The following is a 13,885-nucleotide window of genomic DNA, read 5'->3' as shown; positions in this document are numbered from 1 at the left end:
ATCACTAATTACTTTGGTCTTCAATGCTCTCTCCTAACAACTGTTATTACTCAACTATGTCAATTATCCCAGTTCTTATGTGACATATCAATTCGTCGCAGTGCGGGATACATATATGCATTATCAAATTTTAGTGCTCTAAATCGATGTGCGGAGGGGATGAATCATCTACGTATGCTTTGGTCATTTTATATGCACATTTTAAATGATTTAAAGGTGCTTATTATATTCTCCGCTTCGCCTATAATTTTTTCTACAATGTATTCCCTAATTGACTCTATGCTTGAGATATAAAGGCGGTAAACGCAACAGTGAACAATGCCAATAACAAATGCACATATAACACATTAGTACCAACAGATACTCACTCTCCATTTCCCAACAGGGATGTGCCTGTTGGGCACCGAATGCTCGAACTATATGTCACTGCATGATCTACGCATCTACATAATATCATGTCCTGCACACCTCACTGCTCAAGGCCGCAGTAAGTCTTGGGAACGGGAAGGGAAGTGAGGGAAGTGCGCTATATGTATCGGGATATTTATGAGCTATGTATGTGTTCCAACCTCGTGTCGGGTCGGGGGTGTTTTCCCAACTTACATTACGTCGTTACATATGGTAACAAGTATGGTTGTTTGTTTCAATAGTGCATGGGGTTATGCAACATTTAAGAGAAGGGCGTGAGAGGGAAGGGGATAGGTGGACGAAAGAGGGGAGACCAATTGATAATAGTTATAGCTATTGATTGAGTTGGTTGTTGGCTGACTTGGCTGACTTGGTTTTCATATTTTATATGGATGTTGGCTCCCATATTAATTTGTCAAATTGCGCAGTTGGAGACTGCAGATATTATTAACCTGGGTTTCAAAAAAAAAAAAAAAAAAAAAAAAAAAAAAAAAAACCCCCTACAAAATAATAATGCCTTCGCAGGTAGCGAGGATTCAAACAAGTCAGCAACTGTTGGGGAGACGGGGAAGGCGAGTAAGGGATATTATAAAACGCCGTGGGGACCTGGTATCAGCAGCATCAAATGCACTGCTGTACTTGCCCAACAAACAACAAAATGGCAACCAACCAGATGAGCAGAAACTACAATTGACAAGTAATGGATCACAACTAAAGGTAAAGTTATAGCAAAATAATACAAACAAATATTTTCACCCTTCTATGATATAAACTATTTCGTCTCCATCTTAGTCTTCATGTGCACATAATCATTATACTTATACGTTAAAGGTTGGTGAGTGTAGCGGCTGGGCAGTACCATTTGCTTTCCTGGCAATTTTCAGCAGAAAACTGCCTCGAACGCTTCAACATCACCACCAGCTCTCTTAACCGCAAGCAAAGCTGCCTCACTGAGTTTCCGTCGTTTTTCGCGTGCTTCCTGCTCTCTCCTGGCTTTAGTCTTTGAGCTTCCGCTTGGTGCCACGCCGGTCAAGAGTTTTTGGCTATCCTCAGGGGTAAAGTTGACGAAGGAGACACTCAATGGACGTTTGATGATTGGGTTTGTATTACTGTTTGGAGTTATAGGAGTCCCTTTAATACTCCTTTGCGAATGTGTAGAGATGCCGGAGGTTTTGCGGATATGACTTTTGCGTTGGTGTTGGTGTTTGTCGTGCGGACGTATTTCTGGCTTTGCCTTTAGCAACCCGTGGGTTGGGTTGGCGGATGTTGATCGTAAGGGTAGGCCTGGAGATTTGATGCTGGCTAGGGACACGGGATGGCTGTGAGACGGTGGTGCGTATTGACGTTGGTTCGAGGTTTCCAATGGGGAATTTCGCGAGATGGCATCATGTGCTGGCGCAAGTGGTGTAAAAGGTGCACAAGCCATATCTTCCGGACAAGATACAGCAGATGGGGGAAACGGAGGTTCCCTTGCTGATCCAATATCTGTAGACTGCCCCATGTGCATCATGCTGGTACCTTGCAATACTCGTGCCTGATGAGTTGGTGGTTTTTGGGCGGTTGGTGCTACGACCATGGGTTGGTAAGGACTCTGAGAGTAAGAATGTAAGTCCCTGTTTGTGGCTTCTGGTGCTTGCCACCAAGTTTGGCCATCGGGTGTTTGAAGGTCTGTTGAGTAATGGAAGGAGGGTGCATCAATAGATTCACTATTCCACGAAGACATAGACGACGGCTCCGAGTGCTGGGAACGGATAATATGATGGCTGGGCGGAGAAATCGGACTGGCTGACGTTGCAGGTCTCTGTTGGTCGACGTAAATATGCCTCATCCCTTGATCTGTACAAGGACCCGAAATTGGCGTATGTCGGGAGTGGTTAACCATGGGAGACTGCGAGTAGGTAGATTCTGCGTCGTGGTGATTGTTTTGCAAGCTGCTCTCTCCCTCAGTTAAACGTGCTATGTTTTCAGATGGCTCTGGCTTCAGCGGTGATGTTGGAGGGAGAGCGATTTGGTAATCGTGAGCTTGGATGTTGAAGGCCTGAAAGCGGTTCGCCCACGAGCTCTGGTAGGCCATGTCAAGGCTTGCGTTCCCTGGGGAGTGCATCAAGTCCAAGTGTGCGCGATGTTTGCGAATCGATGCTCTAGGGTTATTTAATTCGTGATGGCGAGGTTCACTTGAAGACGAGGGGCTGTTCTTGTTGTATATATGGTGGAGAGGTGAAGATGATGAAGATGTGAATAGACTAGCATCCTTGTTGCCATGAAACATAACTTCCAAATCAGGGCCCGGGTCTCCGAATTCTGAATAGCTATGACTGGGGCCAAAATTTTGCTTATCACCCAGTTCCAACGCTTGGCCTGGATGAAAGGATAACATTCCATTGCGCAGATTACGAGTCTGCAACGCTTTGCAGGGTGTTCCTGCATCAAAGAGGGTGTTGACACCACTGGCAAATGCTGCTTCTTGTCCCTCTTTGTCGGTAACATCATGCAGAGGCTGCATATTAATGTGCTGGTTGAACATAGCACGGTGAGAACGATCTCTGGCTCAAAAATAATTGGCGGGGCTTTGTCGACCGTTTTCATCAGATTTCTGCCTGCTTGAGGTGATAATTAGCTATGAGGGCGGGGCAGAAGAGGCACCTTATAATATAAAGGAGATGTGAGGAAATTATACGCCCAACAAGTAAGGACACAGGGTTTTTCCCCCGCAAATGGCACCTACAGGCAATGACAAAGGATCCCCAGATGGTTATTAACTCTGGGAATAACTCCCATAGAGCAACTGGTTAAAGCGAACAAAGCAGAGAAAGGATGTTTGCAAAGTCAAATCAGGCTCTAGATAAAAATTCAAGGGTCCCCTCACTTTAAATATAATCGCAGTTCTTCGTTCAGAGGACGTAGATGGAATTCCGTTATTCAAAAAATTGAAAGAAAACAGCACGGAGGAAAGGGGGGTGCGGTTTTTATGATCAAGTCTAATTAACAAGTTAACAACCGACAGAAATGATTTACCATCTCAATACTTGATGGTCATCCACCGTCGCGGTGGCACTGTGGACCCGGCATCCTGCTCAGGCCGTGAGAGAAATATTTTTGAGCATGCTAAAAACACTCGCAGGAGAATCGAGACCCCAAGGCGAGGCCATTACCGTGGATTGCAAAAAGCCGTTAGGGTTTGAAGCATTGAAGACAAAGGAAATGGTGTCCAGTAGGACTAAAATAAAATAACAAATAAATTAAAATTAAGAAGAAAAAAAAACAAAGCCCCCTAAGAAACCTTAACCAAGATCTCCTGATCTCATGGGTAAGTAATAATGCCCATCGAACGAAAGGAAAAAAGTACATACTTGTCATGGAAAGGGAACCACCACAGTCGCACAGGATGGGGTCCAAGTAAAAATAATAGAATCCTTATGCAAACTCAAAATTCCCGAACGTGATCCAGAATTAGTTTGTCTTGGTTGAAACTGAGATATGTCCAACGGCCACAGGCTTATACACCGCAGGTGGGCAAATTGGTGCCTGTAATGCAAAGGCAATTGAACCAATATGAGGTAATTGTTGATAGGAACTAATGTCTGGTTACGACGACGGGGGTCGAGATAAACTTCCGGTAGACTCGTCTGGTCATAGATATGATTTGCGGAGGGAATTATTATGATGCATAATGAAACGCCCAAGTGCCCACCTCCCTCTCCACACGGAAGGCACGAATATGGATCAATTCGAGGCTAATTGTGCCTGATCAATCGTGCCAATGCAGGAGTTAACTCTGGAGTGATTTCTCACTTAGGATCTTGCGGCCCAAATGGCTCCTGCATAGGAACCTTGTCCGTAGACGACGGATAGAAGTATAAAATGACTTAAGCATTCACGACGTACACGCCATCCACGTTCACGCGGCTAAAGCGCTGCAAGTAGGATAAGAGCACGTTTTGTGGAGTCCATGCTGCAGTATCATGGTTGAAGGACGCACTTCATACTCATGATTTGGAACAATCCACGTTTTTTGGCACAAGCGCCATTCATGTAAAGGGCAATGAGGTGCTATCCAGTTCGACAACAATTATTAACAAAGACTGTCAAGATTCGCCGCTATGTAGATCCTTTGTCTCAATGACTAGGGCACAAGCGAGGCGTAGACGATCCGTTCCAGGGCGGAAAATAAAATTTAGAGTACATAGTACTTATGTACTTGTATGTATTTGGAAATGTCCGTGAATAGACCGGCCAAGGTCAAACGCACAAGCCATCCTGATCAGGCCTTAAAAAAGAACATGCAGGGACGTTCGTCGGGCTTGATACGGGCAAGAGGGGACATATCCCTGATGGCGAGCGAACCATGGCGAGGATTCGACCAACAATGGTACCACCTAGCCGGTAAGGAAAAACCTGATTATGATGTCAGCTGCAATCTGGCGATAATAGTGCGGGCTCGAAGATAGGCGGTAAGAATAGAAATTATAGCAATAGCGTTTTTGTCGTGGTCTTTGTGTGAAAGATGAAAACTTTGAGGTTGAGGGACGGGGCTTTGTCTTTGTTCTTGATGCTTATGTAAGTTAGTCGCTATGTCCCCCGTCCCCCGCTATTTTCAGACATACAGAATCCAGCCATGCCTGATATCCGCGAAACATCCTATTCCGGCTGAACTATATTGTCTCCCTGTCCCGTCTCAGTACCTCTATGGGCACATGTACATTGTGCGTGCGCTTTTCGTTCGGGCGCCATAAATGGACGTGCTGCAAAACCGCATGCCCCGCTGTGCGTAAGGCTGTGTGGACTTTATTGCATTGTGGTAGAGCCAACCAGTCAGATCCAACATTAGGTGCATTAAAATAAAAAATTTTATTCCCTGCATTTTTCTCTGTACGCCTTACAAAATAGCTAATATTAAATGCTTGTAGATTACTATAGAGAGAGCTCGGGAGCTTTATGTATATACATGTAAGTACAGTACATACATTTGCTGTGCACAGAGCCTCCTCGCATTCATTTACAAAATCCAAAACACTTCAATATATATATATGTAAAGCATCGCAGGCATTAGCAGCTGGTGAGGATTGGCAGATTTGGTCCAAGAACACGGTAAAATGCTGAGGGAGCTGATAATATTTCCAGCCGAAAAATATTACTCCCTGCACATAAAGTTTTCATGTCAAGCGGCGTTCTGTGGAACATATTTCAGAGACATAACCAGCCAACTTGGAAGTTTGGCCAGGTTCTCGTGGAAATCAAAGAATCTCAATGTGTTCTTTGCTCCTGATGAAACACCAGCGCAAACAAAATTTAAAAGCCTGTTCACACCACTCTCCAGAGGTTTGGTCTTTGGTATAACATGCGCCTAATCTGCAACTAGCTCTAGATCAGCTTCCAAGAAGATGAAAAAAAAAAAAAAAAAAAAAAAGAAAAAGAAAGAAAGAAAGAAAAGAAAAGAAAAGCAAAGAGAAGAGAAAAAGAGACCACCGCCATATATTCCTTTACAAAAATCTAGTAAGACAAAGTAACGAGTGATGAGTCGATGACGCAGCACAACAGCTTAGCTAAATACCCGTAAGTTACGCACAAAATTTCGTGCCAAGGCCTCAAACCTAGCAAATCCGCCGAAGAATTTCGATACGTGTATTTGACAACGGAAAGGGCCTTGTATTGTTATTTGTCATTTGGCGGCTAAAGTCCAGCCTCGACAAAAAACGTCACATCCGCTCAAAACTTGAACCTTGGAAGTCATCAAAGGCAGAAAATCATGCCCAAGTAAAACCCCGCTCCTCCCCAAAACAATAATGGGCAGTTACGCCGTCGACCCCGCCATAAAGCTCATCTGTCTATCTCAACCTGCAACCGCCTCGTGCGCCGAGTCTTCCCGAGCATCAATCTTGTCTCGTCGTTGCACCTCGGAAACGTCACCCAGCTATCGGAAGAACCCGCATGCCTAGGTGCCCGAACTATTAGTTTTTCTGGAAGCATATCTCCGTGCACCACTGCCATTTAAAAAGCATAAGGTGGATGGTGATCCCGAATATCCTCGCAAAAAGAGATAAACCCGGACAACGCTACCATTCGCATTCCCATTCCAAGGAGAGACCTAGAGTTGATATTGTGACACCAGACTGGAAATAATTTGCAGCTGGATGAAAGGAAAGGAAAATATAAATACATTTCTTTCAGGGGTCAGAAGTCAAAGGCAGTTTAGTTTGCCCTTATCGGGTTGGCAGCTTCTGGAGATATTCACAATCCAAGATTGATCTTGCAAGCTCAGCAACATTCCAGATCTTGAACAGGAGAAGAGATACCCCTTCAAATGATGCAAATGAATATGTACTGCAACTTGGCCCTTCATGGTCTAGTTGTGCTGCTGTGAATCTTGATGTTCTCCCAGTGCAAAAAAAGATGTCTTCTCAACTCATCAGGTTGGGGGAAGTCCCGACCAGCATCATTCACCTTCTGCAACTTCTGATATCCTTCACAACCTCCCAGCCGCACAGTTTTGCAAAGTGTCCCTCTCCTCTTTGTTATCTCAGTGTTCCTTTACAGAATCAGCCGTATGTCGGTATAGCTGTTTAGCATTCTATATACCTGCTGTGCCATTTGTCCCTTCGTTTCATCTGCTCTTCCTCATTACGTTCGCATGTCGCGATTCACGCGCTCCTTTTTATAGGGAAAAAGCAAGACGCGGAATTTTAGCTAGATATCCCTTATTCAACACAAACGATACCAAAACAACATATAACAATCCCTGCTGTTGATTCGCGCTATCGAATATGGCCACTCTTCGGGTCAAACAGACCTCCACTGAAACTGCGACTGCACCTATCTCTCCTGCAGGTGTCATTCAAGGCATTTCCGAAATCAGGTTCCAATCCACACATAGGATACGCTCTTGCGCAAACAGCGAAATGAACCATAATGTCTGTGGAGACCCACATTTAATCGATACCGTTGATGTCAAGGCGATGCTTCCCATTAATCTCGCGCGTAGAGTTCTCGTTCACACCGAACCATCGAACTGTGAGGCCTCTTCAAGTTCTGGAAGCCCGGCATCCTCTCCCACGTCCGAAGTTCTCGATGGTGATACTTCATTGTCATCATCTTACGCCTCTCAAACTCCAGTCGCCAACCTGAAATCGATTCTGAAAAATCCAATAGGACCACGAACTCCACAGACCTCTAAACCCACAGAATTTGACCTGGAAGATAACGTTGAATATGATTCAGATTCAGACATGGACGATGACGATGACGATGACGAGGAGGAAGAGGAGGAGGAAGAAGAAGAGGAGGAGGTGGAGGTTAGTGGAGGTTATAAAACTGGAACCAGTGACTCGAACTGTTCTGATGAAGGTGATGAGAATGAATGTAAGGCCTGATTACTAAAATAGACTAGGGCAAGTTTCGGAAAGCTACTGACCTGGTGTATATGAATGCAGATTCGGACGATGAAGGTTCCTTCATTTGCTTCGCCAATTCCGTGCACTTCAGCGCTAAGGATGACATCCGCATCATTCCCTGCAGGGATGAGATTGTGGACGGTCGTGCAGAACCTGAGATGACGTTTCACGAACAAGCCCTTCGTATGAGAGGCTCGAAACGCGTACCCTTCCAGCCATACACGGTCAACGGAAAAGACTATGATCCCAATGAACATAGCCGTGATGTTATCGAACTTGATAAACAGCTTTTCATAGCATATGTTAACGGTATTCGTAACATGAATGTTGAAGACTATCGGCCGGTTGTCTTAACTCGCACCCTGAACGCTACTTCATGCGATATCGATTTTCTTCCACTCACAGAACACCAAGTGAATGCATACCTTGACCGCGTCGTGGACTCAGCTCTCGGGTTTTTCCCATATCTGTTTGGGAAAGATGAATATGACCGCATCTTGGATGATGCCGAAGTCGTTACTTCGTTCGACGATTACAACAATGTCCTCTATAAACCAGACTCGGGACTATTCCAGCAAGCAATCACACGCCAGTTAGAGAGCAAGCTAGCAGACACCGCCGCAATAATCGAAAACGATATCCTCGACTGGGTTGCTGGAGAGCTCATCGAGCCGCTGGGACGCCACGCGTCGTTCCGTTGGGGATAGTGGCGTGGATTCTGGTGGATATTGAGCTAATTTTGTTTGCTATTCCCTTTCCGTCGTTTTCTGCACTTTTTTTTATGATCTTTCTACTCTGTCCTTGCTTGGTTCTGTTCCCTTCTTCTCTACCGCGTAATTGTTGCTTGTTAGGGTGTTTCAATGGGGGGACTACACAAAAAGGGACGGACACAAAGTTTAGAGGGTAGACAAAATTTCAAAAGGGTTTTCGGGACCTGACGATTCAAAGTCATGTTACGCATTAGAAAACTGCTCTTCTTCAGGCTAGATAGAGAGCCTCCAACTTCCAGCCATCAGTCATTTTTTCGGCATTTCCCTACGAGTTTGTCCTTTCGTTCTCTGTTTATATGGGATTTTTTTTTTTTTTTCAAAAAAAAAAAACAAGTTTTCAACAATCAAATCAGTGGTTTTTATTAGAAGCTAAAGTCCCCAACTAAGTCCGCTGACGCTCTCTGAGCACTTGTATGTGGCGGAATGTACTCTGCAGTACATTGAAATGATCATGAGCTGCAGGAGGCCTGGCTCGAATAAGCCTAATTAAATAGCAATTACTTAACCGACCGCCAATCCAGCATACCGCAACGTACAGCCCTTGTCTGTCCAATTTATCTTGGAGAATTGACTTGAGCAGATGGTAGGAGGATTACAGGCCAGCAGTTCGACCTACCCCATGTGGCTGGAAATTACCAAACAACGGACAACAAAGGAAACCAATCTCGTCGCGGAAAATGCATCCATGTATACCCCTTCATCCACGTGGGGAAATGAAGGGAGTTGCAAAGAATACAGCATGCACTTGCTCCAATACTTGTATTCAAGAAGGAAATCCCTGACTTTTCACTTTCTCCTCATGCAGATCTATCTGTTGAAAGGAGGATATATGTAATAATCAAAACACCAGGGGGAAGGCCGGGGCTGGGAGGCTGGAGGCCAGTCTGGAAGAAATGAAAAGCAGGGAAATGATACATAAAGACATGTTTCAGCCAGGTTCGTCTTCGTCCCTTTAAAATTTCGTGGACTTGCTTTGGCTCAAGTCATGCGGGACACGGCTTCTTCAGTGGGGATGATTATATCCTATGGATTTTGGCCCCCAAGTCACCAATTCTAGAAAAAGAATGTGCGGTTCGTCTCCCATTGACAGACGAACGGCGATTGATTGAGCCATTCACTTTTTCACGCGCTCATATCTATCGGAGCTGAGCTTTGCTCAAAGGCTAGGTGCCAATACCTGACAAAATCGGACATTTACCCCACCATGTCAAGGTGATGCCGCTCAGGGTTTCTGGAATAAATGGCGTAATTTGAAAGAAATACCTCGCGGGGCCCGCAAATTCCAAGCTGGCCGTGGGTGATGACAGTGATTAGCAGAATTTACCCTAATCCGTTCGTCCAGAGCATATCGTCCTTTCAGCGTATTCGATCTCGATTGCTGTCTTTGCCAGGATAGCTCTTTTTCTTTGCTCTTTTCACTCATGCGACTATGTTGATCTCTCATTGAGGGGTCAGCCTGACAATGTCGAATTGCCCCCAAATCCTGGGCAGTTTTGTTTCTCATCCTCTCAGCTAACTGGGTCAATTTGGTGTTCCTGGACGAGACCAGCTATGTGCGATGCGACAGTAGAGTCGAGATCCAGGTTGCCAGAGGAGATCTCTCTCCATACTGCTCTTTACGATCACATTGGATCTATCTGCAGCAGGACTTGACCCCTCTTTGAGTGTGAAATCAGCCCGGTTCACACTCCGCATTGCAAACTAAGGCTCCTCCAGGGTCTTGGCTATATTTCCCTTCGCACTTTCACGTATTTCGTTTGTCTTTCCCTCACCCCTGCCCTAGGGTTATGAATCTTCGAGCCTGCATTTCTTGGTTGGGTACCCTTTAATTTGAACTCTCCTGTTTGGAGATATGAAGGGGTCATCTGCCAACAGATAGGATACTATGCTTTCAGCAATTCCTCTCGACGTAGGTAAGGCCCCAGCGACATGTTGCATTGAAGGTACTGAAAGCAGACGCTTCCAGAAACAATAAAGAACTTGCAATACCTTTTAAATTTGTCTGTTCCGGGCCTCGATCATCCTGGCAAAGGGCATGTCATCGAACTGGTGGGCTATTTTGACCATGATGGCTCAAATGGGAACGCTTATGTCTGGTGCTCCCTGCAATGATATCTGATGGTGAAGTAATGAGTGTCAGCGGAAGGCCGCATCAGGCAGCCCCCGCACGAGCTATTTCCAAACAACTCTTGTTGGCCCTCGACTTCCTTCATAGGCTAGACATCATTCATTGTGGTAGGTCAGCGCCTGGGGCATGGAAGCTGACGTGCCTCTGTGTAAGGTATTTGCAAAACCACACATCCTTGAAGTTTCAAGCGCAGTGGTTATTGACCATAAACTTGGCACCGTCCCCGAATCTCTGTGTGGATTTGCAGAGCAATCAATGATCTTAGAATCATGAAAGGGATCATAATCTTTCGGTATTCAAGCTCATAGAATACTTAACGTGGTTACCACCAAGCTCTCGAAGTATGTGAAGAATAGACATTGTTTAGAAATATACGTATTACGAGTAGATGTCTTCTGCGTACTCCCATTCCCGAGCACAAAGTCAAGGGGCACCATGGAAATCAGGGTCATATGTGCGCGCAGCCAACGAAGCAGCCATATTGCCTGTGGTTAGATTTGGAGACAGCACAACGTTCCTCGAAGTCTCATATCGGTCAATTCTCCGCAGAAACCCCTCTTCCTCCAGCGCGCTTGCAAGAAGCTCGATCCAAGCCAATCTACTCTCGGAACCCGGAGGCGAGAAGAGTCCAGCAGAAACAAGCGGTTGGTAGCAATCCAGAATTTTGGGGAGTATCCGGCAGATTCCCAGTCCAAAACACCAATTACAGAACCATCTCCAACTGTAATGATGTTCGTGGGTCCGAGGTCAGCATGATAGAAATAACATGTCGCAGGGACAACTGGAAAATTCTGACTAGCAGGATGGGAATTGAAGAGATCAGCAATGAGATCCGCTTGGAGCGAAGTCCGAGATGATACGGCATCCATGATGGACGCGAATCAGGTCGTGTCGCGCTGAAAAACAGCTCAACAACTCCATAGCTAGACGCGGACTAAAGACAGCAGGATGTATTTATTCTTGGCGAGGCTTTTGCATAGCTTAGTGATGGTGATATCAATACTCGAACGTTGACCAGAGAATAGCGAAGGCCAGTACCGTTCAAGCGTTCTCCCCTCGATCTGTTTTAGAAGCAGGTAGGTTCGACACACAGCCCAGGTATGGATGACTTCTGGGAATGTGACCGTAGAATCTTTCGACTTGACAAAATTGATGGGGTCAGCTTCAAGCGGTATGCCTGGGGCGTAGCTCGTCACTTTGCAATTACACGTCGCCTATCTTCAGACGGCAGATGATGTTCCGCGGCGTGGATGCGGTCTTTCTCGGAGAACTTTGCATCGGCTGAGCCAAGTGACAGGTGTTCTTCTCCCTCAGTTATCGCACGTAGACAGAACGTGACTGAGGGGCATCCGCCCAGGAGACAATGGAACTGGTCGTTGCAGTGCTGCTTTTTTCGCAGACCATCCGAGAACCTATGATCCAACAATCTTGGTTTAGTTTTCGGATCGAAGTCTTAATCGGGGGAGTCATTTTCACTTGGATTGTTAGCCTTGCAAAGGTATCCAGTCTGGGTTATGGAATCCATATTACCAGAACATGATGACTATAAGTCTTTAGAAAATCGATACTCTAGAATGATTAGAACAACAGAGAGACTTCCGTGGGAAACAAGGGAGGAAATAGAATGGGCAACTGGTTCTCTTCGTGCTAACAATCCAAATTTTGAAATGCTGAAATTGAACTACAAGCACTGACGTGTTGCCTCAGACTTGTTGGATTGTCAACGATATCCACCAACTCCATCCCCTGCACCAACAGGTTCACGCCCACAACAATCTATGAATGACGACAGTACGAAGGACTGAATTCGAGCTTAACGACTTTGTCTGAAATGCTGGTGTAATGACCTTTTACCACAACTAGACTCGTAAGACGACTCACCATCCAACATCCAATTCCTGTGTACAATAAAATCGTTTCAATTTGCATTAAATCCACAAGTATGCTTTGCTTGCTGTGTTCACTTCTCATTCTTTGAGGGCACTCATCAAGCTCGCTATAATCCGTCGTATTAGCATATATATAGTGCATATATTATCCAGGGGACTAGATACAATATCGTTGAAGAATATCAATCAACTGTTAATGATAGTAATAATTAACTATAGTTAACTATAGTGAAAGATGATTTGAGGGTAGAAGAGAGAGATTGCGATATATAGAGCTCTCAACTCATCTCTATAATATTTTGGCTTCTAACCTCTGAATCATTGATATGTCTAGATCCTCGTATCATCGATAGATATCGCTAGATATCCCTGTCATCGCTAGAGATTGATATGATATGTAGCCAGGCAGGTGGGGAGGAGTAATGTACATGTACTGTACATACTCACCAACATTAGCACACATAAGAGCTCTCAACATCATTCATCGTCATAATAGAAGATATCTATAAATACTATACATCACCAGTCTTTGTGATTGCACAAAATAAAGATAGAGAAATAATGAATTCAAAAGTAAGAGATTTGTAATGACAAAATCATTTTTCAATTAGTATAGGAGAGGTGATTGTGGGGGGAGGGGAAGACAGCAGAGATTCCTAACATATATATATTCATTGAAAGGAGAGAAGGTTTGAATACGCAGCTAGGGGCTGCAAAGCTAATTGAAGAAGCTAGCGGGTCAGTCAACCGCCCAAAAAATATCGCAAAAACCAGTTCTTTCAATTTTCTAGAGTGTGAAAAAAGAGAAGAGAGAGGAGATTCCCCCCCCCCCCCTCCCCAAAAAAAAAAGGTTTCATCTTTTGAGGACGTGTACTCTGTAATTAGCCAGTTAAGGGGTGTAATCATCAATCCCTGTAGTATCATATTTGTCGGGAATTGAACCTGTACGGTTTAAATTTTTTATGAGCAGCCATCCCACTTAACCAAAAATTGGATAGATAGATAAATAAAATAAAATAAATCAAAGGAGAAGTCGTTGAAAATAAACAGAACAACAAAGGAAAACCGCACCGAAAAGGACTCAGCGGTCTGGATTCTGAGGCATTTTGGGGCGATCAAACGCTTTGAGAGTTTGAAATCCGCCAGCGCATGCGAGAACCATCCATTTATGGACCATGGGCCATGGCCCTTCCATCGCCATTCGATGGACATTCTAGTGAGCCAGCCCTCCATGTTTCTTTTCATTATTTGCTTTTTTATTTGCTTCTCACCTGGGCGTATTTGTTTTTTCCATCTTTCTT

At 44.8% G+C, this 13,885-nt stretch overlaps 5 protein-coding genes across 5 annotated transcripts; 2 read left to right on the top strand and 3 right to left on the bottom strand.

Annotated features, from left to right (window-relative positions):
* Positions 1-980: 980 nt before the first annotated feature.
* On the bottom strand, positions 981-2,932 carry HCBG_04195 (uncharacterized protein; the record flags this gene model as incomplete). Its single annotated transcript, XM_045431244.1, has 1 exon — positions 981-2,932. The coding sequence occupies one exon, from the start codon at positions 2,930-2,932 to the stop codon at positions 1,289-1,291; it is 1,644 nt and encodes a 547-aa protein (XP_045287797.1).
* Positions 2,933-4,622: 1,690 nt separating this feature from the next.
* Positions 4,623-5,059, top strand: HCBG_04194 (uncharacterized protein; the record flags this gene model as incomplete). Its single annotated transcript, XM_045431243.1, has 3 exons — positions 4,623-4,814; positions 4,885-4,965; positions 5,015-5,059. The coding sequence occupies 3 exons, from the start codon at positions 4,623-4,625 to the stop codon at positions 5,057-5,059; spliced, it is 318 nt and encodes a 105-aa protein (XP_045287796.1).
* A 2,111-nt stretch (positions 5,060-7,170) lies between these two features.
* HCBG_04193 (uncharacterized protein) lies at positions 7,171-8,504 on the top strand (the record flags this gene model as incomplete). Its single annotated transcript, XM_045431242.1, has 2 exons — positions 7,171-7,765; positions 7,837-8,504. The coding sequence occupies 2 exons, from the start codon at positions 7,171-7,173 to the stop codon at positions 8,502-8,504; spliced, it is 1,263 nt and encodes a 420-aa protein (XP_045287795.1).
* Positions 8,505-11,186: 2,682 nt separating this feature from the next.
* HCBG_04192 (uncharacterized protein) lies at positions 11,187-11,564 on the bottom strand (the record flags this gene model as incomplete). The annotated part of the gene is made up of 1 exon (XM_045431241.1): positions 11,187-11,564. One exon carries the CDS (start codon positions 11,562-11,564, stop codon positions 11,187-11,189), a length of 378 nt encoding a protein of 125 aa, XP_045287794.1.
* Positions 11,565-11,618: 54 nt separating this feature from the next.
* HCBG_04191 (uncharacterized protein) lies at positions 11,619-13,047 on the bottom strand (the record flags this gene model as incomplete). Its single annotated transcript, XM_045431240.1, has 4 exons — positions 11,619-11,834; positions 11,903-12,107; positions 12,491-12,691; positions 13,028-13,047. 4 exons carry the CDS (start codon positions 13,045-13,047, stop codon positions 11,619-11,621), a joined length of 642 nt encoding a protein of 213 aa, XP_045287793.1.
* Positions 13,048-13,885: the final 838 nt, after the last annotated feature.

Source organism: Histoplasma capsulatum (assembly GCF_000150115.1).
Source record: "Histoplasma capsulatum G186AR genomic scaffold supercont2.5, whole genome shotgun sequence".
NCBI lineage: Eukaryota > Fungi > Ascomycota > Eurotiomycetes > Onygenales > Ajellomycetaceae > Histoplasma > Histoplasma capsulatum.
This window is presented reverse-complemented; position numbering and strand designations above follow the sequence as displayed.